The following is a 27,014-nucleotide window of genomic DNA, read 5'->3' as shown; positions in this document are numbered from 1 at the left end:
TCTGGATGACAGCCTGGCCTTGGATAGATCCATTGTAAAAACTGGAAAGGAAAAAAACCAAAAAGAACAAAAACCCAAACTTATAGTTTCAAAGAAAACAAAGCAAATGAAAAAAGAAAAAAGGTAATAAGTACAAGAGGAAAATAAATTTTGTACCAAAAGGAAATATAATCACAATGCATTATTTGGCTCAAAGTTTACTTGGCATGATCTTAATAATATTTATGTGACAATTGATTTACCTAAAAATTGTGATAGAACTATACTGGGAAACAAAACTTGGGGTGGGGGATATAAAAGAATGACTGCTATATGCAGTTAATAGAAAATATTTAAAATATGTCAATCAAGAAATACTATCAACAAGCCAGACATGCTGGTATGTGTCTGTAATCCCAGGTGCTCAGGCAGGTGGATACCAGTTCTAGGTCAGCCTTAGCAGCTTAGTGAGACATTGTCTCAAAATAAAAAGGGTTGAGTATAGAGCTCAGTGGTAAAGTGGCTCTGGGTTTAATTTTTAGTACTGAAAAGAATAAAAAAAAAAAAGGAAAAATCATTAAAAACATGTTAGTGAGATAATGGAAATGCCAGAAGAAACAACTTAGAAGTTGAGAATGGTTATTTAGTGAGCAAGAAATAGCCAGAGATGGACAGAGATGACTTTTCTTAGGACTGTAACTTTAAAAAAAATGATGTATTCTTACTCTATTTATATTTATAAAACTAAGATTTTTAAACACAAAAGAAAGGATATTATCCATCATCTAAACAGTAGTCTTTAAACTTGCTATGCTAGCAGAATACTTTTATTTTTTTTTACCTAACAAAAAGTAGAATAAATAAGAACAGCTACTCTGATACTCTAGGCAACTCTCACCTCTGCTGAGATGCCTCTTAGAAACGAGTTCTGAACTCACACTAGTGTAAAAACTACCAATTCAGACTCCCTCTACCCCATTAGAACTAATATACCTGATATAAATTCTAACTTAACATAAGTTATGTAAGTTAGACTTAGAATCAAGGCCCAGGACTCCTCTCCCAGAACTCTTTTATATGGTCCTACTTCTAGAATTTAAAAATAAAGAGTACAGAGACACTAATGCAAAACAAAGAATAAGACAAAGTGGATCACATTGGTGCTGGGGTCAGGAGAAAGTAAAAATGAGTTGAGACTTTGACAGAACTCAGAGAGATCAGGATTAAAGGAGGAAGAGGGACATTAAGAGGTTACACCAAGACTGACAAGTAGGTTTTATCTCAGGTGCTTAGTTTGATCAATTAATAAGACCTGCTCTGAGAACTGAGTTGGATTTTGAGGCTAAATCTGGGTTTGTCCAGGTTGCCTTGACTGATTGGTGTTGTCTTTAGGAGAGGGTTGGCATACCAGACATATGTTATTCTTGCTATATACGGTTAAGCTATCATGATCTATGCTATAGTCTGGATGTTTGCTCCCTTTTTTAAATTTTTTAATTTGTTGATATGCTGTCCAGGCTGGTCTTGAATTTCTTGGTTCAAGTCATCCTCCCACCTCAGCCTCCTGAGTACTAGGCCTAGAGGCTTGTGCTACCATGGCCAGCAATTGTTTAGTTGCCATTTTAACAATATTAAGAGGTGGGCCTTTGAGAGGTGATTGGTCTATGAGGACCCTGCCCTTGTTGGTGGGATTAATACACTTATTAAAGGGTGAGTTTGGCTCTTTTTTCCTCTTTGCCTTTCCACCTTCCACAACATGAAAATGCAGCAAAAAGGACCTCACTATATGTTAGCACCTTGATCTTGAATGTCTCAGACTCCAGAACCATGAGAAAATAAATTTCTGTTCATTGTAAATTACCAAGTGTATGGCATTTTGTTATAGTAACGCAAAACAGACAACACTTTCAAAGACATTAGTAGCTAGCTTAAAGAATCATCAGAAGCCAGGCACAGTGGTGCAAGCCTGTAATCCCAGCAGCTCAGGAGGCTGAGGCAGGAGGATCGAGTGTTCAAAGCCAGCCTCAGTAATGGTAAGGCGCTAAGCAACTAAATGTAGACCCTGTCTCTAAATAATATACAGAATAGGGCTGGGGATGTGGCTTAATGGTTGAATGTCCCTGAGTTCAATACCTGGTACCAAATAACAAAAAACAAAACAAAACAAAATCAGAAAACTGGTGATTATAGGAGGTACCAAGTCGTGCAGCAGCAAAGCAGGAAAGGAATAAAGCAGAGATGCAGCTGAGTCTGACAGTATTGGATGCACCCTATGTCTTCAGAGCACTCTGCTCCCTGGGGAATACTATGAATTCTCCACTGCCCAAGTGTCACAATACTTGTTTACACTAGTCTCCAGATTCAGCACCATATTTGTCAATGCAAAGATTAAAACAAATATAGAGAATGGTCCTCTCAGACAAGATGGTAGCCAGTAACTACATTTAGCTCCTGCACATGTGAAATGTGACTGGTGTGACTAAGAAAAATAATTTTAATTTATAGTTAAAATTGAAGTTGAAACCCATTTTTACTTCCAGGAAGATGGAATAGAGGTACTTTTCCTTATTCCTTCCACTAAGAACAACTAAAACTCATGTAAACACAAGACACTGAGAAGTGGGGAGAAGAGAGCAGACCAGCTGGGAACCTCTGTACCTGAGGAATGGCACAGGGGTGAGTTTTCTAGATTTTCTTTTTGCCTTTTTATACCAGCCTTGGATGTGAAGAAGTTGGCAACCCAGAAATGCCCACAAGCATAGACAAAGAGAGTCCCAACGAAAGTCTTCTCCCTCTAGCCAAAAAACATGGAAAGGGAGAGACTAGAAGACCGCATTGAGACAATGCAACATGACTCCAGTCACCACATGCCTACAGAGACTGAATGGGAAGCCTTGAATTCCTCACATGCCCCAACATTCCTGCCAGAGCGATGTCAGAGCATTCCAAAGTAGGAAGTTGGATTTACAACCTCATTGGCTGCTAATTCCTTACCTCCAGATGGTCTAAGTAGTAAACATGTGAGGAGCCTGGGTTTTGATATCCATAATGGGGTTTCCTCTCACTTCCTGCTAGGGCAGTGTCAGAGGAGGCCAAGTGGAAAGTCCAGACTTGGCTTCCCATTGTCAAGTGGTGATAAGGACATGACCTTGTGGTGAACACAACATGAATTCCAGGCACTTCCATCCCTGTTCAGCAGTAACAAGACACCTCTCTGACCCTGAGTGTCAAAGAGGCTGAATAGAATTTTTTTTTTTTTTTTCTGAGTGGAATCTTCTACCTTCTCAGGCAATATTGAGGCCACCTGTCCACCTTTTCCTGACAAAGCAATATCACTGAAAGTCAACTACAACAGAAGATCCTTGCCAGGTGTGGTAGCAAATACCTGTAATCCTAGCTACTGGGAAGGGTGAAGCAGAAGGATTCTGAGTTTGAGGACAGTCTGGACAACTTAGTAAGAGCCTGTCTCAAAATAAAGTGTAAAAAGAGCTGATTTAGCTCAGTGGTAGAGCACTTACCTAGCATGTGCAAGACCCTGGGTTCAACCCCCAGTACTGCAAAAGACAGAACAAAAACAGAAGATCCAAAGTCTTAGCATATAATACAAAAATGTATTAGTTCTCATCAAGAATCAGTCATCATATCAGGAAGAGCTCAAAACTGAGGGGAAAATATTAATAGATGACTACACTAAGATGACAGAGATGTTAGAATTGCATAAGATTTTAAAATCAGCTATACTAAAAAGGCCTAAAGAACAAATACAAATACTCTTGCAACAAATGAAAAACTTAGCAAAGAAACAGATACTACCAAAAAAAAAATAAAATTTCTAAAGGGAGATTTTAGAACTAAAAAACACAATAACTAAAATGAAAAACTCAAGGGATAGGCTCAAAAAAGTGAGAAGAGAAGAAAGAATCAGTGAACTGGAAGAAAGAATAATAGAAATTAGTGTGAACAAGAGAGAAAATTAGAAAAAAGAAAAAAGAAAGGAAAAATAACTGAATCTCAAGTATTACAGCAAAAGCTCCACATTATATCACTGGAGCTCTAGGAGGAAAGTAGAAAGGCAGGGGTCATGAGGATGAAAAAGCTCTGGATGAAATAATAGCTGAAAACTGATCAAATTTGGCAAGAAAATGAACCTACAGATTCAAGAAGCTGAGTTGAGTGAACCACAAACTGGATAACTACAAAGAAGTCCAAAGTACACAATCAAACTTCTGAAAAGTAATCCAAGAAAAAAATCATGAAAGCTGCCAGAGAAAAACAATACTTTATTGATCTCTAGAGGAAAAATAATTAGAACAACAGATTCTCTTACAAAGACAAAATGAAGTGGCTCATTATTTTTCTTTCTTTTTCTTTCTTTTTTTGGTGGGGCAGGTATGCCAGAGATTGAAATCAAAGGCACATGACCCCTGAGCCACATCCCCAGCTCTATTTTATATTTTATTTAGAGACAGGGTCTCACTGAGTTGCTTAGCACTTCACTTTTGCTGAGGCTGGCTTTGAACTAGGGATTCTCCTGCCTCAGGCTCTTGAGCTGCTGGGATTACAGGTGTGTGCCACTGTGCCTGTTCTCATTATTTTTCAAATAGTGAAAAAGAAGGAGAAAAAAGAAAGAAAGGAGAGAGAGAGAGAGAGAGAGAGAGAGAGAGAGAGAGAGAGAAAGGGAAAGGGAATGGGAATGAAAAAAGAAAAAAGAACCCTTGACTTAGAATCCTATAGTCAGTGGAAACACTTTTCAGGAAAGAAGAGAAAATGAAGGCATTCTTGAATAAAGGAAAAAATTTATCATCAGTAGATTTAACCTAAAACCTAGGGTATTCTCTAAAAAGGAAAGGAGAAGTTAAACAAAAAATAAAAGCAAATAGCATAAAAAACTGGAACATCAGGAAGAAAGAACATAGTAAACAAAAATATCCATAAAAGCAATAGACTTTTTTTGTTTTCTAAAGTATGTCTGATCATTGAAACAAACATATAATGCCATTTGATTTGAGTTAGAAACAGAACCATGTTCCATTCACGGAAGTTTTCTCTCTTTAATAATAGGCCATGTGTATTTCATCCCAGTTGCAATAAGATTTTTCTTTTTAGGGTGAATAAGATTATTTTTCCCACTATCTTTGGCTTCTACTGTTGGAGATGGAAAATCTTACTAAGGAAAAAGTTCTTTTTTATTTTCCTTCCTTCCTTCTTTCCTCCCTTACCTAAAATGGGGACTGAACTCAGGAGTGCACTACCACAGAGCTACATCCCCAGTCTATTATTCATTGTTTCATTTTGAGACAAGGTCTCACTAAGTTGTTGAGGCTGGCCCTGAACTTGCAACCCTCTTGCCTCAGTCTCCCTAGTAGTTGGGATTACAATCATATACTATGTCCCACCACGAAAGTTTCTTTACTGATGGAAAAACATACAGTGTGGTTAATACTAGCACAGTACTACTTATAAATCTGCACTTAATAGAAAAATATTTTTTTGAGACAGTTCTCACTATGTAGTGTTGCCCAGGCTGACCTCCAACTGGTGATCCTCCTTAGTCTCTTTAGTAGGCATTTACCACTGTGCCTTGCTAATTTTTTTTTATTATGCTGAATTTTGGTAGTAGAAATAAAGTGTTAGTTGCTGAGACTATATAAAGTACATTTTAACAGTAGTCATTCCTTAATGTATATGTACTTCAAAACATTATGTTGTACCTAGTAAATATATACAATTCTCTGTGACAATGTAAAAAAAAAGTACTGAGGCTTTAACTGGGTTTACAAATCATAGCTGGAAAAAGTAGGATGAATTTGACAAACTATTTAAAAAATATACAACTTGAGTTGGGATGTAGCTCAGTGGTAGAGCACTTGCCTAGCATGCACAAGGCCAGCACCTGCAGGGACAGAGGAAGCAAAATAATTTAGATCACAGAAGATTTGGAGGAAGCTTACCATACTGGCTAACGTTTTTGTCTTTAAAACTTGCATTTAGATTTAACAAGAAACACATAGGATCAAAGTGTGAAGGAAACTGAAAGCAATGTAATAAGCTATTTCTTCCCTCCATGGAATTCAGTCACCCAAGCATGACCACAAATATGCTAAAGCCAGGTCTGACTATGCCTCTGAGCAGAGGCTTCCCTTCCTATGGTAAGTGGCAGAAATGCTGAAAGGTCTGTTTGCATAATCTGCTATCTGGCTGGGAGCCCAATTAGTTCACTTTAATTGAAAGGAAGATGAACAGGGAAAAGAGGATGGAAATCTTTCTTTAATCAAAAAAAAAATTTTTTTTTTTTATACTGAGGATCAAATGCAGGGGCACTTAACCATTGATCATATTCCCAGTTCCTTTTTTTTTTTTTTTTTTGAGACAGGGTCTCACTAAGTTGTTGAGGCTGACCTCGAGCTTGTGATCCTCCTGCCTCAACCTCCCGAGTCCCTGGGATTCCAGGCGTGTTCCACCAAGCCTGACAGGGAATGGAAATCTTTTGGGATTCTCTAAAGTAGGCATTGAGCATCAACACTCAAAACATAAAATTAGGATTACTACTTTTAGAGATATTTAGGTGGATGTTAAGCATATACAAAGATGCTCAACTTTTTTCTTTCAAAATTGTGTGGTTGGTAAACTGTAGGCAAATGGTCCCATATATTTAATTCTATTGGGAGTATGCATTGGCACAGTACCTGTTGTCAGGTCTGAGATTTGACATTTATCCTTTATCCTTTCATGAATGCTGGAATAAGACAAGAGTGTTTTGGATCAGAGACAAAGCAACTTCTCACAGCACAGCGTACAGCATGAACATTAACATGTTTGTCAGTTCATTTTGCCCCCAAATGGAAAAGAAGGACAACGTGTTAGACCCAGATAGATCCAAACTTCTTGTTTCTGAAGAGCACCTTCTTCTTTCAAGCTGCTTACTGTAAATCAAACCATGAGAAATGGCCCAGAAGAAGGGTCAGGTCCTGCATTCTTGGCATATACAATGAGGTGTGCAGGAGAGTTGTAGAGTACTTTCTCCCAATAGTAGTGTGGGACAGTTTGGCAATAAAAATTGCAAATAAACTTAAGTTTTGAACTAGTGATTCCACTTTTAAGAATCTGTCCTATATACTTACTTTCTCATATATAAAGAGGTTATTTACTCTAACACGGCAATAAGATCAGAAATGACTGAATGCTTATCAACATGAGACTAGTTTGATTATAACACCATCTCAGCGGAATACTATGCAGTAATAATAAAAAATGAAGAGGGCTGGGGATGTAGTTTTGTGGAGCACTTGCCCTGATTTTGATCCCTAACACTGCAAAAAAGTTTCCATGCTGTAATAGTTGCCAAGACACATTGCACATTGTCAAGTGAAAAAAAGCTGCAAAAAAAAAAAAAAAAAGTATAACATTCCCCTATTTCTGTAAGAAGCAATAAAGAACATATACACATTTTCTTATACTGTGCACTACATAAGATTTCATTTCTCTCAGGATGCACAATAACTACTATCATTTGTTTTCTGTGGGGAGAGGAATGATTGCAAAATTTCTTGGATATTCTTTTAGATGTTTTGATATATTTTTTTGATACTGGGGATTGAATGCAGGGTTGCTTTACCACTGAGCTACATCCCAGTCCTTTTTATTTTGAGGCAGGGTCTCACTAAGTTGTTTAGGGCTTTGTTAAGTTACTGTGGCGGGCTTCAAGCTTGCAATCCTCCTTACTCAGCCTCCCAAGTCACTAGAATTACAGGTGTGAATATATATCTTGATTTTTAAACCATATGACTGTACCCATTTGAAAGCAAATCGATCTTTTACAAATTACATTTTTAACATACTTTTTTAGATGTTGGTAGATCTTTATTTTATCCTTTTTTTTTTTTTTGCGTGGTGCTGGGGATTGAACCCAGGGCCTTGTGCTTGACAGGCAAGCACTCTACAAACTGAGCTATATCCCCAGTCCTTATTCATTTATTTATATGTGGTGCTGAGAATCAAACCCAGTGCCTCACACATGCTAGGCAAGTGCTCTACCACTGAGCCACAACCCCAGTCCCTCCAAATTTCTTAATACCACTGACCATTTTAAATGAAAGGGTAGATACTACACTCATCCTCTTAGTTTAACTGTATCATGATGAAGAGGTATTAGCTCCTATCCATGATTTATTTTATCACCCACAATATATATCTGATATCCTACTTAAGTCACTCAAAACCCTAAAAAGAGGTAAATTTTACCCCTAGGAAAGTGTGTGTGTGTGTGTGTGTGTGTTGCGGGGGGCGGGGGGGGGGGTTTAAAAATGCTGATAAAGACAAGCTCTTACAAATTTCAATAAAACATGACACCAACTAGGGGATTTGGACTCAAAATTTTAATAATAAATTGTGCCAGTAGAAGCTTTTCAAAGGCAAATGATATATCAATAAATAATAGTTAAATTGAGTTCCTGAGAAAGAACCTACCACATGAAAGTATGTCAGAGCGCTGTAAATAACAACATGGCATTACTATAAAATAGAGAAAATACTGTAAGTCATGATACAAGCACAGCAGACTTCAGAATATGCCATTCATACAAATGTAAACCAGTACACAGGAATTGTTTTTTTAGATATTGATAAATTTGTAAGTGTTGTTGCCTAGATATATACTAAATAATGGATACATTACACTAAGAACTTCAAAAATATGTGGAATAATATAATGAAAAATATGATGCATCAGTTCTTTTAAAAAGCAAAAGAGAATTGAACTTTTTACTCAAATATAAATCACTTTAAATAGGAACCATACTAATTTGAAATAAGGAATATTTTGTGTGTTTATCTATATAGTTATATATACACCTATACGTCTAAGAAAATATGTATGGCTTAATTGTTTTTTTATTCCAATGTTACTTTGAAGAATCTTTGCTTTTTTTTTTTATACAAAAGAATACATTTAGAAAAATGTTTAAATGATTTGATAATACATTTGTCTAAATATATTGTTTAAACCAAGTTTTGACACTTCAAAGCACACTTAAAAAATGGGAAAGAACCATAAAATTGTTTAATTTCATCTCAGCTGTCTTAAGACAACAGGAGGAATAAAGTTCATTTAACCTTTCAGTGTGGGCTGCTGGTGAAAAAATTAAGTAGGGTAGTTACTGGATTCCACATGCCAGCTATACCAAGAATGAAAAGAGCAAGAAATAGACACAGATCTATGATTAACTTAATATTTTGGTATAGCTGAATTAATCCCTTTTGATGTACATAAGTTTAGTACATGACAAATATTTATGTTTACTCCCCAAAGAATCCAATCATACCCAAGACACACACACAAAAATCACTTCTCAGTTACACATCTGCGTTTCTTTAACAAAACAATAAGGGATACAATCACAGCGAAGAATTCACCCACACGATACATTATCAGCACATTGTCTAGAATACCTCATTTAAAAACACTCAGTAAAAACATATTCACAGGACCTGCTGTGAATGGCAAGATACGGTAATTTTATAATAGAAAAACCCTGCTCATGCAGTACTTTCCACACGCCATACACCTGAAATCACACCCATATCACTTTGCTCACACTTTCTATTATGCTATAATATGCAAAAAGCAAAAAAAAAAAAAAAAAAAAAAAAGCAGCTTTTAACATTATATCACAATTTTGAAATGTGGAAAAAAAATACAAAACAAAAACCATTGTGTGGATAAAATGGTCTCCGTGACATCTGAGCAGAGTTTTATCTTTCTTTTTCAAACATTATTGCACAGAGATTTCTCATCACGTTCTTCACTTTTCATGTCTTTTCCTAAATGTGAATAAGTGCTATGGATAAAATACAAATGTAGAAAATAACAGCAGCATGATTTGTCAAAGTTAATCCCTATAATTTAGTAAGAAAAATTGGATATCAACAAAATAAGTGCTCTTTCTAAACTGGACTAAACTTTTAAAAATTTTATTTCAATGCAGTGAAGGCCTTCAAAGTCAATTCCAAGACCTGCTGACCCTTCCTGACACCCATCAAACAGAATCTGGAAATGAAGATCTGCTAGATATCAGTCCTTTTTTTTTTTGGTTTGTTGGTTTTGGGTTTTCTTGGTGAAGACCAGAATTTCAAGTGATGTAATCAACAGACTAATTGCAAACAGACTTGCCCTGCACTTCCCATCTGCCTATTCAAGAACCCACAGCGGCTCCCAGGCTTTGAAGTCGCGAGCTGTGTCACCGGGTCACAGCCTACACGTACACCGGCTGGCAGCCTTCGCTCTGGTCCACCAGATCTGAAGTTTCTAATTCTGAGTTCTCAGACTTCGAAGCTTCTGCTCCTGAAGGCTTTGGGCATCTAAAGGGGTAGCCATTGTCATCAAAGAACCTCCGGAAGGTGAATTCGTAAAACGCATGCTCAGGGTGCTTGTTATTGGGAGAGGTGAGCGTATCCCAGGTCTTGGCGCTGCTTTCACTATTCTCGTTCCACGGGCTTTCTTCATCTACGGGGTCAAAATTTGAGGTGTCCATGGGGTGGCTGATGGTGGGAACGTAGGGGGCGGGCTGCTTCCGGATGTCGCTGGAGAAGTCGATGGCGCTGAAGAACGGGTGGGCCTTCAGGTCGTCCGCCCCCTCCCGCCCCAGGCGGCAGTCAGCAGAGCAGCACAGTTTGGTGATGAGGTCCCTTGCCTCCGGGCTCAGCTTGACCTGGGCTGGAATGTGGAGTGTGTTCTCCCAGTTTATCACCTACAGAGACAACAGTACCAAAGTTTTAGTTTCTCCTCTTGACTCAAGGCCCAGCTAGGGCAGTTCTTGGACAGTACTTGATGATACGGCTTTTAAACCATTCCAGTTTCATAATGTGAGGGCAATTAAAACAGACCACAGAAGATGCAGTGTTGATCAGGGCAGCTCTAAGGCAGTGGGGTTTTAGGAGGTGGCTCACAGGCTAAGACTTGGGATGCTGAAGTGAATACAGACAGAAAGATACTTATTTTCTTCTATCAGAAATATTGTATAGCCACAGAATCTTGGGCTTTCCATAAAGAGGAAGAGATTGATGTCTGAGCTGCTTCTATAGCTACAAATGGATTTTTGCTGTGCCATCACAGAAATGCAAAGCTCATTATAATTGACAAGTGGTTAGTTTGTCGATTGATTTTTCTGGTGCTGGAGACAGAACTCAGGGCCTTGAGCATTTTAGGCAAGTACACTGAGCTATGTCCCCAGCCCTAAGAAACGGTTGATTTAGTGTTTTGTAGGAGAGGGAAAAAAAAAAAAAAAAAAAAGATCCCTGGCCTTAGCCTCATGTTCATAATGCTCAACCACAGTACATAGCCATTAGGAAGTTCATTAAATACATTTGTCAAGGAGATGTGTCTACTGTGAACAGAAACCATAAGGGATTTCTGTATTATTTTTTTACTTAGACTCTGGGTGAGACAAGGTCAATATAACTGGCTACCAGCTGGGTAACAGGACGTGGGTGAGGCATAAGAAGTAGGTGGGCATTTGTCTGAGAGGGCTAAACCTAAGGAATTTTTTGGTGGTGGTTTTGTTTGTTTAGTAAAGCTAAAACCATGAAACTCAGAAGAAAACAGGGTAAAATCTTCATGATACTGGATTTGGTAGTGATTCTTAGATATGATAACAAAGCATGGGCAACAAGAGAAAAACTAAACTAGATTTCATAGAAACTAAAAACTTCTATGCACCAAAGAATATTGTTGACAGTGAGAAACTAATCTATAGAACAGAAGAATATATTTGCAAAGCATATATTTGAAAAGGAGTTAATATCTAGAATATATAAAAAACTACAACACAACAACAAATAATCTAATTTTAAAAAGGTGGAAAGGTCTTAAAAAAGCTGTATGTCTGAAAACACACAAATGGTCAATGACTACATGAAAATATGCTAAATATCACCAATCATCAGAGAAATAAAATGAAAACCACAATGAAATACCACCTTACAGCCACTAAGATGTCTACTATTTAGGAAAAAGCTGTGTGTGGAGGGGTGGTGGTAAACACTGGCAAGGATGTGGATAAACTGAAACCAATATCCCCTACTGATGAGAAAGTAAAATACTGCTTTAAAGAGGAAGGAAATTCTGACATGTGCTATAATAGGAATGAATCTTGAGGATGCTATGGTGCTAAGTGAAACAAGGCAGTCACAAAAAGACAAATAATATATGATTCCACATATATGAAGTACTCAAATTTGGCATTCTTCACAATTTGGCAGTTTCCTAAAAGTTAAACATGGGATGAATATGATCCAGAAATTCCACTTGTGGGTACATATCCAAATTGAAAGCAGGAACTGAAACAGATATGTGTACACCCATGTCTATTCACAGAAGCCAAGAGGGGGAAACAACCCAGATGTCCATCAATTGATGAAGGAATAAGTGAAGTACAGTACACACACATAAAGAATTATAATTCAGCTTTAAAGAGGAAGGAGATCCTGACATATGCTACAACATGGATAAACCTTAAGAATGTTATGCTGTGAAATAAGGTAGTCACAAAAAGACAAATAATGTATAATTCCACATATATGAAGTACATAAATTTGGTGACTTCAGAGACAGAAAGGATAGAGGTTAGGAGAGGTTGAAGGGGCAGAATGGGGAAGAGGCAGTTATTGTTTCATGGTTAAATATTTGGAAATAGAGAGTGGAGTTGGTCACACAACATTGTGAATGTACTTAATGGCACTAAATTGCATACTTCAAAATGGTTAAAATGGTAAATTTTATGTTACATATATTTTACCACAATATAAAAAGAATCTGGTTTATTATACAAGCAAATTAGTGAGTGATTCAGCATTCAACAAAGATGCAGAAAAGGCCAAACTGCAATTGTATTATTCTTAGAGTAAAACTAAGTCTTAATTTAAGGTTTTCCTAAACTAAACTTAGGCTCTACCATGGACTCCAGGGCAAATGAAAACTTCCTAAATTGTGCATCAGAGGGTAGATTTCAAATGCTCAATTCAATCCCTAAGTAATAGTTTATTTCAGAAAGCAAATGGTTGTCATTTCTAAAATGAATTATTTGGTATTAAATGACCAGTTGGCAGATTTAATGACTTAAGATGAGTATTAGGAACACATAACTAGCCTAACCAACTAACTGATAATTTGCAAACAGCAGTGATAATATCCAAATAAGCACAGTGATTTCTTTAGCTTTAGGTCATAAAGTTCTGTTTGTTCTTTGCAAAGAAGGCACAGATGGTGGTAAGAGGTGATTTCCTATGTGCCCTTACTGTTTCTCACTGTGTAGTTCTGGCCTGGGAATAACAAGATGCCATACTGACAATGGATTAAAAATTTCAGATATGCAAACATATGGGGCTTGAGGTCTAATTTTGTGATTCTATTTATCAAAATGAAAAAAAAAAATTAAAATGGATAATAGCTGAGTGTGATAGTGTATACCTGTAATCCCAGCTACTCCAGAAGGCTAAGGAAAGAGAATTGCAAGTTTGAATTTGAGACCACCCTTAGCAATATAGGGAGACCCTCAAATAGAAACAAAACTGAGGAGGTAGCTCAGTGGTAGAATTCTTGCCTAGCATGTGCAAGGTCTTGGGCTCAATCCCCAGCACTGGGGGCGGGGGGGGGAGACAAAGAAAGAAGAAGGATAATAATTTTAAAAGACAGTATTACTTTAAAATAACCTTAGCATACAGAACTGCCATTTCTCTCCTACTCCAAATAGTAAGAGGTCAAACACCAACCAAGGGTTCATGGATGATTCAGAAAAGTACAGTGCTCTGCGAAAAGCAAGTGTAAGTTCCTTTCTGCTTACCTTTAGCTGGGTTTCTGTGGGAGTAGGAGCCAAAAATGGTGGCTGTCCCACCAACATCTCGAAGAGAATCACACCAACACTCCACCAGTCACAGAGCTGAGTGTACCCTGAAACACAAAGGTCACTCACTCAATCCCAGCACTGGCAGATTCTTCTCAAAGGCAAGTTCTATGAGATCCTGAACATAAAGATTTACTGTGAAGTGGGAAAGCAGGCTAATGTAGCATTTTGCTAGAAGAGAGACCTACATAAATGCCTATCCTTACACAGGAAGACTGAGAAGGGTGGGCTGGAAGGCGCTAGGATCAGGATGCTACAGTCATCACGGGGGAGAGAGGAGCCACAGCGCTTTTATAGAAAGAAAAGACTTTTTAATTTAAGAAGATTATTGATATTGTTAGAAACAATACTAGATGTTAATGAGAATTTTAAGTTCTTGCCAGCACAGTGGCACACGCCTATAATCCCAGCTACTCATCAGGCTGAGGCAGGAGGATTGAAAGTTCAAGGCCAGCCTCAGCAACTTTGTGAGACCCTATCTTAAAAAGGGCTGGAGATGTAGCTCAGTGGCAAAGCACTCCTGAGTTCAATTCCCAGTTTAAAAAAAAAAAAAAGGAATTTTAAGTTCTTAAAGATCACATAAACAAACACTCATAAAACAAAGTGCTGTGACTGGGAAATGGACAGGTAAGGAGACAGGAAGGGCTTCCCGGGGAGGCTTCTAAGTCAGTTTTGGAATCAGCTGAAGAATATAAAGGTGAGGAGGACGAGAGCAGGCTATTTTGGCAAAGGGGACAACGTGACAATATTCACTATAACCCAAGACATATTCCTTGTATGAGACCCTGATGGAGTCTCAGAGTCCCCATCTGGAGTGATCAGGGACAGCCTCAAGAATTCCGTGAAGCAGGTTTATTTATCTTTGATTTCCTCCCACTTTTCTTTCAGAGCCCCAGGTTCCAATCAAGCCAGGCTAGTCTTCTTGTCACCTAACCCTTCTTAAGTGGGAAACATGTGAGAGGTCAGTTTACGGGGAGACCTGCTGGACCCCTGTGTTCTCCCTCCATCTAGTCTCTTCCTGTCCCAGGTGGCACTGGAAGCTACAGAATAACCCTGACCACTGGCTCCTCTGGAACGGTTCACATGGCAGGGGATGTGAGGCCTTTCCCAGGCACCAGGGTTAGTATTCACAAGCTCATGAGGAGTTAACTGCCATATGCATGGTGCTGAGTGGTTCAGTGATCTGCCTTGGATTACCACAGCTAACAGAAACCTTGACTTGAACCGGTCTTGCTGGCTGCAAACACTTCAAACAATGTGTGTGAAGGAAAGGCAGCCTAAGTCTAGATTTTATTATATGGAATCAGATCAATAGCCTATTGTCACTACAGGTCATGCAGGATTGCTGAAGGATCCTCTTGCTCTGAACCAAATGTTGTATTTGAAAGAATGAAACATCCATCTAAGAGACAAATTTTATTGGGTACTGGTGATTTTATGCCCACTATCGTCTGTAAATCTTACCGAGATTTGGTGGAAAACAATATTTATGAGTTGGATGTGGTATAACTTGGCTGGGAACTTGGGCAAAAGAGATTTAAGAGAAAGCCCATAAATGATGGTTTAGGCAGACTGAGTAGTGTCCTGTGGCCCCAGAGTTGTTTCCATCATTTGACTCTGTGGAAACCAACTCTAAAGTCATTCCCTTGGTCCCTAGGTAGAAAGCTCACACCCCACACATCTCAGCCAGAGAAAAGGACAAGTAGACTTTGGCCTAATGGTGTGTGAAGCAAGGGTACTTCCAGAACAGAGGTGAGAAGCAGGAGGCTTGTTTATTAGGGATAGTTTAGTCTTGGAAAGCTAGAGCTGGAGAGACTTCTTAGAGGTCACCTGGCTCCATACAGCTGAAGGTAAGGATGGCCTTAAGCCAGAAGCTGGCTGTGGGAGTAAGCAGCCCAGTGGCATACCTTTGCGCAAGAGCACCTCTGGTGCGATGTAATTTGGGGTTCCAACTAGGGAATGTGCCAGGCACCTCTGGTGCTGCTTCCGTGCTCTCTGCTCCAGGGTCTTCAGTCTGTCCCCACATCGACAGTTAGACACATCATCCCAGAGGTCACTGGGCTCCATGCTATCCTGTCTGATGTGGTTCCCTTCACCGAGGAATCATGGGTAGTGAGAGAAGAGAACAAAACAAAATGAGTTTTTACTACTAAACAATGAAATGAAATCCACAGCTTAGCAGAAAAGTAATTCTAATCAGTTGCTGACATGTTAGGACGAAGGATCCTCCCCAACTGCTCCACAGGGGCAGCTGCTGTTCCAGGGCTCTGAGACACAAGTTGTGAGGTAAACATCAGTGCCAAGGCAGAAACGATGGCTGGAGCATTAACAGCCAACTACACTGTGCTGAGCTGGCAGTGAGACATAAGAATAATACAACGTGGAAGAACTTTGGGGCATCATCATCAGGCTAATATCAAAAGGCGTTAGCAAGTCTCTGATAAGCATGGAACAATTAAAAAGAATTTAAAAAGTATGAAAAAAAGTGACTTAAATTCCAGAAAAAGTGAATGATTTAGGTTCATTTTGAGTTTTTTAAAAGTCTGAGCTTTGGGACTAACACAGCTATTTCAAGTATCCCAGCCATTAGTAAGATAGTGAACAGCTGTTTTTGACCTTTCCAAATAGCAGAACCACCGGAAGTGGAATTAAATCATATATTAGACAGATCCAGGTTAGCTATGAAAAAGGACTCCTTGGGAAGCTATGAGGCTTCTATTTATTTGAGATGGGGTGTTGCTACATTACCTAGGCAGGCCCCCAACTCTTGGGTTCAAGTAATCTTCCTGCCTTAGCCTTGTGAGTAGCTGGGACTACAGACCTATATCACTGAATCCAGCCTCTGAGATTTTTACTTTTTAAAAGTAAAAGTAAAGTACTTTTTACTTGCTTAAATAGGGAAGAGTGATAATTCTTCACAAGGGTCCCGTGACATGTCTAAAATGTGGTAAGACTTAAATCCACTAACAATGAATTTTGTCCCATCAGCCCAGATGTGGAACACCTATAAAAACTTAAATATAGTATATAATGTATAAAATCACTATATAGACTTATATAGAATCATAATTAGGATATAATATTAGTATAACAATATAAGCTCCAGAATATGATTTCCAACTTATTTTAATGCACCTGTGTCAATTTTTTTGAAGTATTTACAATTGAAAATGTGGGATTTAATGGGTTAATAAAAAAATCTCACACATATCATACTCTTCCTTTAGGGAAGGAAGGCTATCACACCTTATACAATAATGAAGTGATGGATAATTTCAAAATGATTAGGAGCCACTGGGATGGGGAATGATTATTCTGTATGATTAAAATACATCAAGAGTGGAAACTGGATATGGCATGCCTAAGATAATACCTTTCTGGTAGTATTTGGAATTGTGAGTCCACCTGAATCCAGTGCAGAGGCCAAAATCTGTCAGTTTGATGTGACCATCCAGATCTATCAAAATGTTGTCAGGCTTGATGTCTCGGTGGATGAAGCCCATCTTGTGGACACTCTCAATGGCCAGAGTCAACTCTGCAATGTAGAACCGGGCCAGGTGCTCAGGGAAAACCTCCATCCGGATCAGCAGGCTCATCATGTCCCCCCCAGGGATGTAGTCCATCACAAAGTAAAGGCTGTCTTTGTCTTGGAAGGAGTAGTAGAGTTTGACCACCCACTCATTGTCCGCCTCAGCCAGGATGTCCCTCTCAGCCTTGACGTGGGCCACCTGATTCCGGTTCAGGACATCTTTCTTCCTCAGGGTCTTCATGGCATACAAGGCATGAGTGTCCACCTTACAAGCAAGGCATACTTCTCCAAAGGCACCGATCCCCAGGGTCTTGATTTTCACAAACATGGATTTGTCCATCTTGGCCCTCTTCAGCCTGTTGTAATTCGACTCCTTCTGGTAGAGGATCTTCCTCATCTGTTCCTGCTCAGCCTCACAGAGTCCAGCCTGCACACAAGGAAAATCAGAAGGAGTTACTTTAGAAGGATCCTATGGTAGCAAGTGACAGGGGCGGGGGAGGCCCCGGAACTGAGTGGATGCTACAAGAAGGAAAATACAGAAGAATGGGTCTAATCTACTACAAGCAAAATAATCATCAGTTTTGTTCCTTATTTTCATATGTAGATACGAACCTACATAGGAAATCCAAAGGTTAGAGAGAATAGAGTTCTTTCTCTAGGTGACTTTAGGTTCCAAAAACTAAGGGGAACCTCTAGTAATGAAAGTTGGTGGGAAAAGGAACCATAACATTCCTGGAACTCCAAGAACAATCTAATACTTCACTAGATCAAAAGAAATGAGAAAATAAAACAAGTAAATACATACAGACAACAGGAAGAACACACATTTGATTTTTAGAATTTGGAGTGATTTAAATTTGTGTGATTTAAATTTAGTGTTATACTTTAATTTGAAAAACTTCATTAAAAATCACCTTTCCTAGTACTTAAGTGTCAATTAAAGTACGTTTAAAATATTCTTTACCAGTTTAAAACTTAAAGAATGTATAACTGGATTATTACTAGATATATATTTCTTTATGAACCCCAATTTTAATTTATAAAACTTCAAACTTTATTTCTGCTCTTCCAAAATGTTATATTAACAAGTAAGCTATGAAGCAATTTGTGTAAAGACACACCACAAAAATCAATTTGTTAATTTGCCTTTTAGCAACATTATGGACCGCTATCAAAGTCTCCTGAAATCAGAAAGAAGAGGAAATGAGAAAGGGAGGTATTCACATTTGTTTGTACTCCAAGCTCCTGGTCCCATAACCAGATTATGGTCTGTGATAAAGGTATATAAATTAGGAATAGTACGTCTCTCTTGTGATTCCTATTACCAGTGGAGGGAAGAGCCAAGCAAACGGTAAGAATAAAATGAGAAATTACTTTGGCCATTTCTTGTTCAAGCTGCAGTCTCCGGTTGACCTTTTGCTGGTAGGTTTTTATGACATTTTCCACGTGCTGCTCCATGAAGAATTTAAAGGCATATGGGGAGTAGCTCTTGATGCGCGATTCCCTCTTCTCTTCATCTCTGCTATTTTTGCGAACTGGCACTGGAGAGGTCTGGATCTGCTTTTTATCCTTGCCACCTTTGTCTCCCTTGGCACTCTTGTGGCTCTTGTCGCTCCTGTCGGTGGGCTCTGTAGTTGGGCCCCCACGGAGGCTCTGCTCCACACCGGCGCACAGGCTGTCCAGGTCGTACTGCTCAGACTTGCTGTGCAGCAGCAGGTGTTTGGGGTAGGGTGGTGGTGGGCATCTGCGGTCTGGGCCACTGTACTCCACGTCCAGTGGGTAGACACCAGTGGCACCCAGGCCCAGGGCATGCTCATCCTTGGAGTCCAGGCTTTCAGTGGCAGGTGCGGGCACCCAGGCAGGGTGGGAGGGGCCCACGGCGGTCTGTGGTTCAGGTCTCAGTACCCGCACACTCTTCACTGGGTGCAGGATGTGTGCGGCTGTCACGGCTGTGACAGTGTTGGGGGTAGGCAGGGAAGGCTCAGCCTGGCCTGGTGCACCGGCCCGCGGCTGCTGACTGTTGAAGGAGTTGGTCCTGCTGGGTCCTGGGCCGTCAGGCCGGAAGGCCACATGCTGGCGTGGCGCCTCCAGGCCGGGCTTTTGCAATGAGTCACGGCGAGCCAGCGTGGCTGCTGGCCACTGCTGCACTGGAGCACCGCCCAGCTCATATAGATCCACATTGAGGCTGTTTCTGGAGGGGACCAGCAGACTTTGCTGTGGGCTGTCACCAGCAAACACCTGGCCCCGGGCACCCATCACGTGCAGTTGGTGGGCCCCAGGACCCTGCTTGTGGTGTGCATGAGGGCCATACAGTCCGGCAGTGGGCGCTGGGAAGGTGATGCTGGCGCCTGGTGGGGCCCCCTGGCCCTTGGCAGTCAGGCCAGCATAGCCCCCTGACTCGGGTGGTGTCTTGCTCTGGAAGGAGGGGCTGCGCTGTACACCGTAGCCCAGGGGCTCCCCGGGCACTAGGAGGTGCGCGCGGCCATAGTGCGCACCTGGAAGTGGCAGGGATGGACCGGCGGGGCAGGTGGCTGGGAAATGTGCTCCTGCTGCCTCCATGCTGGCACCATAGGCCTTGGGTGGATGCTGGTGGCCAGGCACACTGTGGGGACCAACTCCCGGGAAGAGGAAGTCCATGTACTGTCGTGGTACTTCCTCCAGTGGTGTGGGGCCATCTGTGCTAAAGCCCGGGCCCTCATAGGCTGCACCACCCAACTGGTGGTAGGATGGGAACGCTTCCCCTGTGCCTTCGAAGCTGGGTCTCCTTGTCACCGGGGTGGGCACAAGGCCCTTTCCTGCAGTGGAAAGAATGGGAAGGTAGCATCAGAAGAGTGTGATCAGGTGCTTCTGGCACTTTCTGATTGATCCCCGCACTGGCAGTATCCCTGAGGCTGGAACAGGGCCTTCAACTGAGGGCTCCCCTTAATACCAGAATGAGGGGGGGAGACTTCAGGCCAAAGGGCACAGAGTAGGGTCACTGGCCATAAGGACTGTAGTTTCCCAGTCCTCCTGGGGACATAGCACCCAGGACACCATCTTGTCATGCTAGGGAACCATCTGAATAGTCAGCTCTGTTTTCTCCATGACATACCCAGGTTGTTTGGGACAAGTTTACCGTCACGTGATTCCCAGTCTGTTTTTCTCTAACAGTAGAATCAGAGCCATTGTCCAAATGTCCACTTTATTTTCATCTATTTTTAAATTTTTAAAATTTTGTTTACATTTTGATGTGATGCTGAGGATCGAACACAGCGCCTCACACGTGATAGGCAAGCACTCTACCACTGAGCCACATCCCCAGACCCTCATCTATTTTTCAAATTAAGGATTTTCATCTTTATTAAAACCAAACAAAACAACATATATACAACAACAGTAAAAACCACACAGAATCCCTCTACAAATACCCAGATGGATTTCTGCTGCTGCTTCCTTATTCCTGACTTTTCCACTTTGAAAATATCTACTCATTTAAAACACGCCTGGAAGGAGGGACAAAGGCTCCTTTCAGTTCCTTACAATGACTGTTCTGCTCTGCTTGATTTGGCAGAGGGTGCTGTAGTCCAAAGGCTGTGTCCTCCCACCTACCTTCAAATACCTGGCAGAGTAAAGGCCTCAGTTACCTTTGGCACTGAGCAGAAGTCACAGCCCAATGATGGCTCTGTGCTGCCAGGGCCAAAAAGATGCATCAGTGAGCACACCACACCAAAGGCAATTAGGAAGGAAATCATGTAGGGAGGGCCTTGTGTTTCCCTTTGGTAACATGCTCTAAGGCTGCGGTCTCAAGAATCATGGATGGCCAGCTGGAGAATGGTTTTCTCTCAAGAGGAAAACAGAAATGTATGTTCTTCTTAACAACAAGAGACAGATCTTACAATGCCTGTGAGATTTTTCTCATTCATTACACGAAATGAGCTTCATACCAGGTCTTCCACAGATGGGAAAAATTCCTTTTGAAAATTATCATGAATCCTTTATTACATTGCAGGGACTTCAAGTACCAAAAACAGAGTTCATCTATTCCATTCTCAGAGAGGAACATCCCTTGACAGTCACTGAAGCAGAGCAGGTGCCTTCAGCTATTCCCAGGTGACACTAGAGGGAAGCCCAGCACACTGCTCACAGCTCGGGCCTGGAGAGGTGCCTCCACTGAGCACTTGCTCTCAAAGGCTACGAGGTGAGAAAAGGTATGTTTTAGGATTGATAAGTCTCCCTTTTCAAAGACCCCTCTAGTCCCAATAGCAAGTAAAAACAACATTTTTACTCTCTTTTTTAATCTTTCATAAAACGAAACAAGCATACAAACTCTCCAGGTTGGAAGCACCACAGGTTATTTCAGATAGGGGTGGGGTGAGCACCCAGGAAAGTCCTATGATCTACCACCTGTGGCACGGTCCCTCCAGGGCCTGACTGTCAGGGCAGAGCAGGCTCAGCTTACCTGTTAGATATGTAAGACAATGTGCTAAGAGATTATCTATTGACCAAGGCCAGGCTGGACTTCTTCCTGCAAATTGTTCTGTGTTCTCAAATCACAAATCTTCACCCCCCCATGCTGCTGGTCTGGGCTCACCTGGGGAGGTCTGCTTAATGACTCGCACGATCTGCTCATTCCTGGGGTCCAGGTAACCCATTTTACTGATGTACTCCAGGGCGGCTTCAATGCTCCTGCTGCCGGTCTGCTTGAGCGCTCTGCCTGCCATTTCCTGGGAGGGAAGCGTGGAGATGTAAGAGTCTGTCACCATCATTGTAAAACAAAGCCACGGGTGACTTCTCTCCCCACTCTGTGCCCGACTGTGCTATGATACTTTGCCTCTCTGTGACTACTGGAGCCTGCAAGGTGCTATAGGGGACTCAGAATGTGCACATCCTGCAGATGCCAAAAGCCAAGCACATACTACACCACAGACTGTGTAGCTTGTGTCAAGAACATATGAGAATCTTGATGGTGGATCTGAAAGAAACCTAAGTTCTTCTTAGAGAACTTCGGTGATTAGACTGGTAAATTCAAAATGATCCTAAAACCAGAAAAGTTCCATGGGAAGAAGAATAGCAGGAGTCAGAGAACCTGGCTTTAATCCCAGCGCACCGCCAGGCTAACTCTGTGACCAGCTGATGAGCCCCAAAAGGGAAGGTATGACTACTGAAAAATCATTTATGAAATGTTTATTTTTAAATATGTTTTTATTAGCATATTATATAATAATGGGATTCATTTTGACATTCATAAATATATATAATTTGCTCCATTTCAATTCCGAGTACTTTTCCTTTCCTTCCCTTCCTCCCTCCTACTGAATTCCTTCCTCTACTAGTCTTCCTTCTACTTATTTATTATTTTTTAATTGGTGCATTATAGTTATACATAAAAGTGGGATTCACTGCAATATATTCAGACATGCACATAGCATAATTTGGTCAATCTCATGCTTCCTCTTTCCCATTCTCCCCTCTCATCCCCTTCCTCTACTTCACTGTTCTTCCTTACTATTTCCATGAGAATGAAATACTTATTGAATGCCTACTGTTTACAATGACCATTGTTGGCTGTTGCAGTAAAGATTTACCCTTAGGGATCTGACTAGAAAGAAAAAAGAAGTAGGAGCCTGGAGTCCTCTAGGCACAGGACAGGTCTCTTAAAGTTGCTTCTGGGATAAACAGAAGACAGAAACTGGTAGCCACTGCAGGAGAGGTACAGGTGGGGTGGAAGAAGGTCAGAGGAGAAGGCTCCCTTCCACCTAAGAGAGATGGGGCAGGACAGCTGGCTTTTCAAAGATATACTGTCTTTGGGCACATGGAAAATTCAGGTAGAGAATAGGTATTCTAAGCAGAGGGACTGGTTAGAGCAGAGGAGTGGGGACGAGTGGGCTGAATGGCAGGAGCACTTGGAGACAAGAGGAGACAGGGAACTGACTACCCTGGGTTTTGCCCTGTTTGCAAAGTGAGGGAAGCTTTCAAACAGGGACATGGTTGCAGGGTGATAGCGAGAGTGAGGAGAGGGAAAGGACCCCACGGAGGGTCACTCCTGGACTGAGATGAAGCAGGCAGAGGCAGCGAAAGGGGCTTCTATAGATGGAAATGCTGAGCACTGTGAAGGGCAAGGGGGAGGTGGACAGGAGGAGACTGAAAAGAAGGAAGGAATAAAGAGGACAAAGGACAATGATCTTAGTGGAGGCTGTTCAGGGCCACTTGGTGGCAGCCAGTGGCCATGGGAGTACTGAACCATTCTGGAGAGAAAGCACTGTCCCCACTGCCCCTGGCTAGGCCTTGTGGTACCTCTGACTTTTATCCCCCTCATCACCAGGAGAAACTGGCAGGTCCTTAAATGCCACATTACTCATGGCTATATCCACTCACCTCACAAAGCACCAAGAACAAATTAAGTGCTTAATGTCCAATGGTCATCTAACATGAAACCAAGTGTTCTATTCCTGGTAATATACTAGCTGAGTGGCAGGACAAAAAACATCGACTGGACTTGGCTATGAAGTCAGTAATGAGGGTGTGGGATCCTGCACGATGGTAGGGCAAGAGAGGGCACCAGGGAAGAACGACATGGGAGGCCTGAGGAGGTGCCACCAACACACAGGTGGCATAAGAGGGAAAGAACAGAAGTGACAGCTTAAGAGGCAGACTGGGAAATGGTAATAATAAGAGAGTTGTTCTGCACGGTGGCACTTGGGTTGACAGGAAGGGCACATTGTATATTACCTGGAAGAACCATGGGGAGAAGGCACCAGAGTGTAGGCCTGAAGCACTCCCTCCTCGTCTATAGACTGGTGATGACACTTCACCTTCCCTACTCACAGCCGTGCTATGCGATGAGATCATGTCTGCAAGGCTCTCAAGGGCTTAGAAGAAGGCACGCTTAAGACCACATCTTAGCAGAATAGCCCTGGAGCATTTGGTGCCCATTGAAAAATGTGCCAGAGTCAATACTAACCACAAGTCTATCAATCAGCACTAACCATTCAGTTGCTTCCTGTGAAACATGACCACTGTCCTGTCTCCTTCAGAGGGAATTGCCAGCCCATGCACATTACTTAAGCACCTGATAACAGTCAAGGAGGTGACAACTTCATGAAAGGCCATGTCACCTGTGTACGAATTCAAAACTCTTCCACTACTTCAAGATCTGTGCTTCAAATCTAGGAACTTAACCAAGATAAATCAACAGGAGGAGACCACAAGTGAAGACTTGTGCTCACACGGATGTTTCAAGTCGTAAAACAACCACATTCATGAGTCAGCTTGTTTATAAATAAAACCTTCGAATAATCTAAGTCAGTCGAGGCCTGCTCTTGTTATTTGTGCATCACCCCTCATGGAGCAAACATATATAGTTTCTATACATTAGTACTCGGAAGATGCTACTACACATATCCATACAACTATGGTGTTTTGTATTTTGTGGTGCCAGGAATTGAATCCCAGGTCTTGAATATGCTAGTGGAGTCACCTACTATGAGCTATGCTCTCCCTTCTATAACATCTATGTTTTAAGAGCTGATGGAAATCCAGAATCTATTTTGAATCTATCAGGAACACAAGTCTTAGGGTGACAGAGAGTATGTGCAGAGACACAGTGGGGAGTAGCAGGGGTCTCCTGAGAAGAAGGAGTGGCAGAGAGGTGAGCCTGAAGTCTAACTGAGGAGCCTGGCCTCTGACCTTCCTTTCTCAACAATGTGTAGAGATCATTGTTTAGAGTCCTTATCTAGAACTGAACTAGGCCATTCCAAAAAACGGCAGGGTAATGCTGAGCCCAGATACAGAGATCAGATACCTGATTTTGTGCCGCCCCTCTGCTGCCTAACAAACTCTTTATTTACTTTGAGTTCAGCAAATGCTTTACTTACTTTGAGCTTCTATTCTCTCATCTGTGAAAAAAGGTTAACTGAGTTGCTGTAGGGATTAAAGGGGATAAAGGCACATTTAAACATCATTTCAGGGTTAGCTGTTACAGTTCACAGAAGGATCTTTGGTGTTAAAAAATGAAGAGTTGGCCCAGAGACACTCTAATCCTAGAAATCTGGCAAGCTATGGCAGGAAGGTGGTAAGTTCGAGGCCAGCCTCAGCAATTTAGATAAAAAATAAGAGCTAGGGTCACCACAGCAGGGTAAGTTCCTGCATTGCCAGGATGCCCAAGAGGAGGGACACCTGGGCCAAAAGGGATGGGAAGGAGGAGGTGAGTTCTACTTCTCTCTGGGAGGTGGGTGGTCTGTGAACTCTTTTGCCTCCTTTCTCTCAAAGCCCAAGAAGAGACAGGTGAGGCTGTCAGCTAAACCTGCTCCTACAAAAGTGGAAATGAAGCCCCAAAAGATAGCAGGAAAAGATATATCTTTGGACAAAAAAGCACAAATTGAATGGAAAAGGGGAGCAAAAGGAAAATAGGCTGAAGTAGCAGCTAATCAAGAAACTGAAGATTTACCTGCAGAAAACAGAGAAACTGAAAATCAGGAAAGCCTAGCCTATGGAGAAGCAGAAAGAATCACACACCATGTCTTATTACTGGTCCCTGCATTTAATGTCTTGAATATTTAAATTACTTTTATTTGCATGTATTGTTTTTTTTAAGTAGAACTATTTCTTAAAGAAAACTACTCCTTGATCTTTGTCCTGTAAGAATTATATATACTCAGTAACATATTTGGTCTAAAACAGAAACTGGAGAAGTTAAGGAGGGTAAGATAAACTGAAGTTTCAAACTTTATTGGTTTCCTGGTGCCACCAACAGTTCTCATAAACTCCACCTTAGGTTATATGAATTATGTCTTTTGGGGAGACGGTGGTTCCTGGAGATTGAACCCAGGGCCTCATACATGTGTGAGGTGAGTGCCCTACCCCTGAGCTACATTCCCAGCCCAATGAATGACCCAGGCATTGGGATACATAGCCCGACAGGACTGTGGGCTCGTTGCTTCATTTAGGGGACTCTACCCAACTCCACAGAGCTTTCCATGAGATGGTCCAAGGCTCTGCAGCAGCTGTGTCCCCATTCAATGTCCTCCCGGCCCAGCCCACATGGTGGGATGTTCCCTCAGAAGCCCTGCCCTGCCAGCCTTGCCACCCACATGACAGGTCGCTGATAACCAGTGGGAAGGATTCAGTCACAAAGGACACATGGGTCACCTCTGCTCTCCTGCCAATGTCACCCTTTCTCCACTGTGTGCTTCCCTGCTACACACAAGTCCTGCAAGGATGGACCCAGATCTCCTCAACATCTCTCTCAGTTCAAAGAAGGCAAGAGCTGGGATCACAGTTTCTATGCAGAAAAACATTTTTACCAGTATCACTACGTGACTGAGAGTAATTTAAATTCAGTGACAAATTATTATGTATGAAGGAAGGAATTTCCTATGGAGATCCTCCCTCACCCCCTTCCTGGTGAAGAAGCATTTTTCAAACATTAGCAAAGTCGTATCCCAATGTTTTAACATTCCAACTATGAGGTTTGGCTGAAAAACTGGAATTGAGCACTCTGGACTTGCTGGGTCTCCCAAGGCCTCTCATTTATCTATGTCTGCCTGTCTTTCTCTTTCAAGTAGCTTGTGATTTCAGTTGATGGGGAGAAAGAGTGTCCAGGAGGTGTGGGCTAAAGGAGCTGCGCCCCCAGG

The 27,014-nt window shown here is 41.4% G+C and overlaps 1 protein-coding gene across 3 annotated transcripts in view; it reads right to left on the bottom strand.

Moving 5' to 3' along the window:
• Positions 1 to 8,332: 8,332 nt before the first annotated feature.
• Positions 8,333 to 27,014, bottom strand: part of Lats2 (large tumor suppressor kinase 2) — a 76,248-nt gene continuing 57,566 nt past the window's right edge. For 2 of the 3 annotated variants that reach the window (XM_047553445.1, XM_047553446.1), the window contains 6 exons: positions 21,974 to 22,106; positions 18,778 to 20,198; positions 17,248 to 17,830; positions 15,782 to 15,964; positions 13,815 to 13,921; positions 8,333 to 10,724 (listed from right to left, as the gene is read on the bottom strand). In XM_047553445.1, coding sequence (XP_047409401.1) covers positions 10,230 to 10,724; positions 13,815 to 13,921; positions 15,782 to 15,964; positions 17,248 to 17,830; positions 18,778 to 20,198; positions 21,974 to 22,106 — 2,922 coding nt within the window. In that variant the 3' untranslated portion in view covers positions 8,333 to 10,229. The other variant, XM_047553447.1, reaches the window with a different exon arrangement.

Source organism: Sciurus carolinensis, chromosome 5 (genome assembly GCF_902686445.1).
Source record: "Sciurus carolinensis chromosome 5, mSciCar1.2, whole genome shotgun sequence".
Taxonomy (NCBI): domain Eukaryota; kingdom Metazoa; phylum Chordata; class Mammalia; order Rodentia; family Sciuridae; genus Sciurus; species Sciurus carolinensis.
This window is presented reverse-complemented; position numbering and strand designations above follow the sequence as displayed.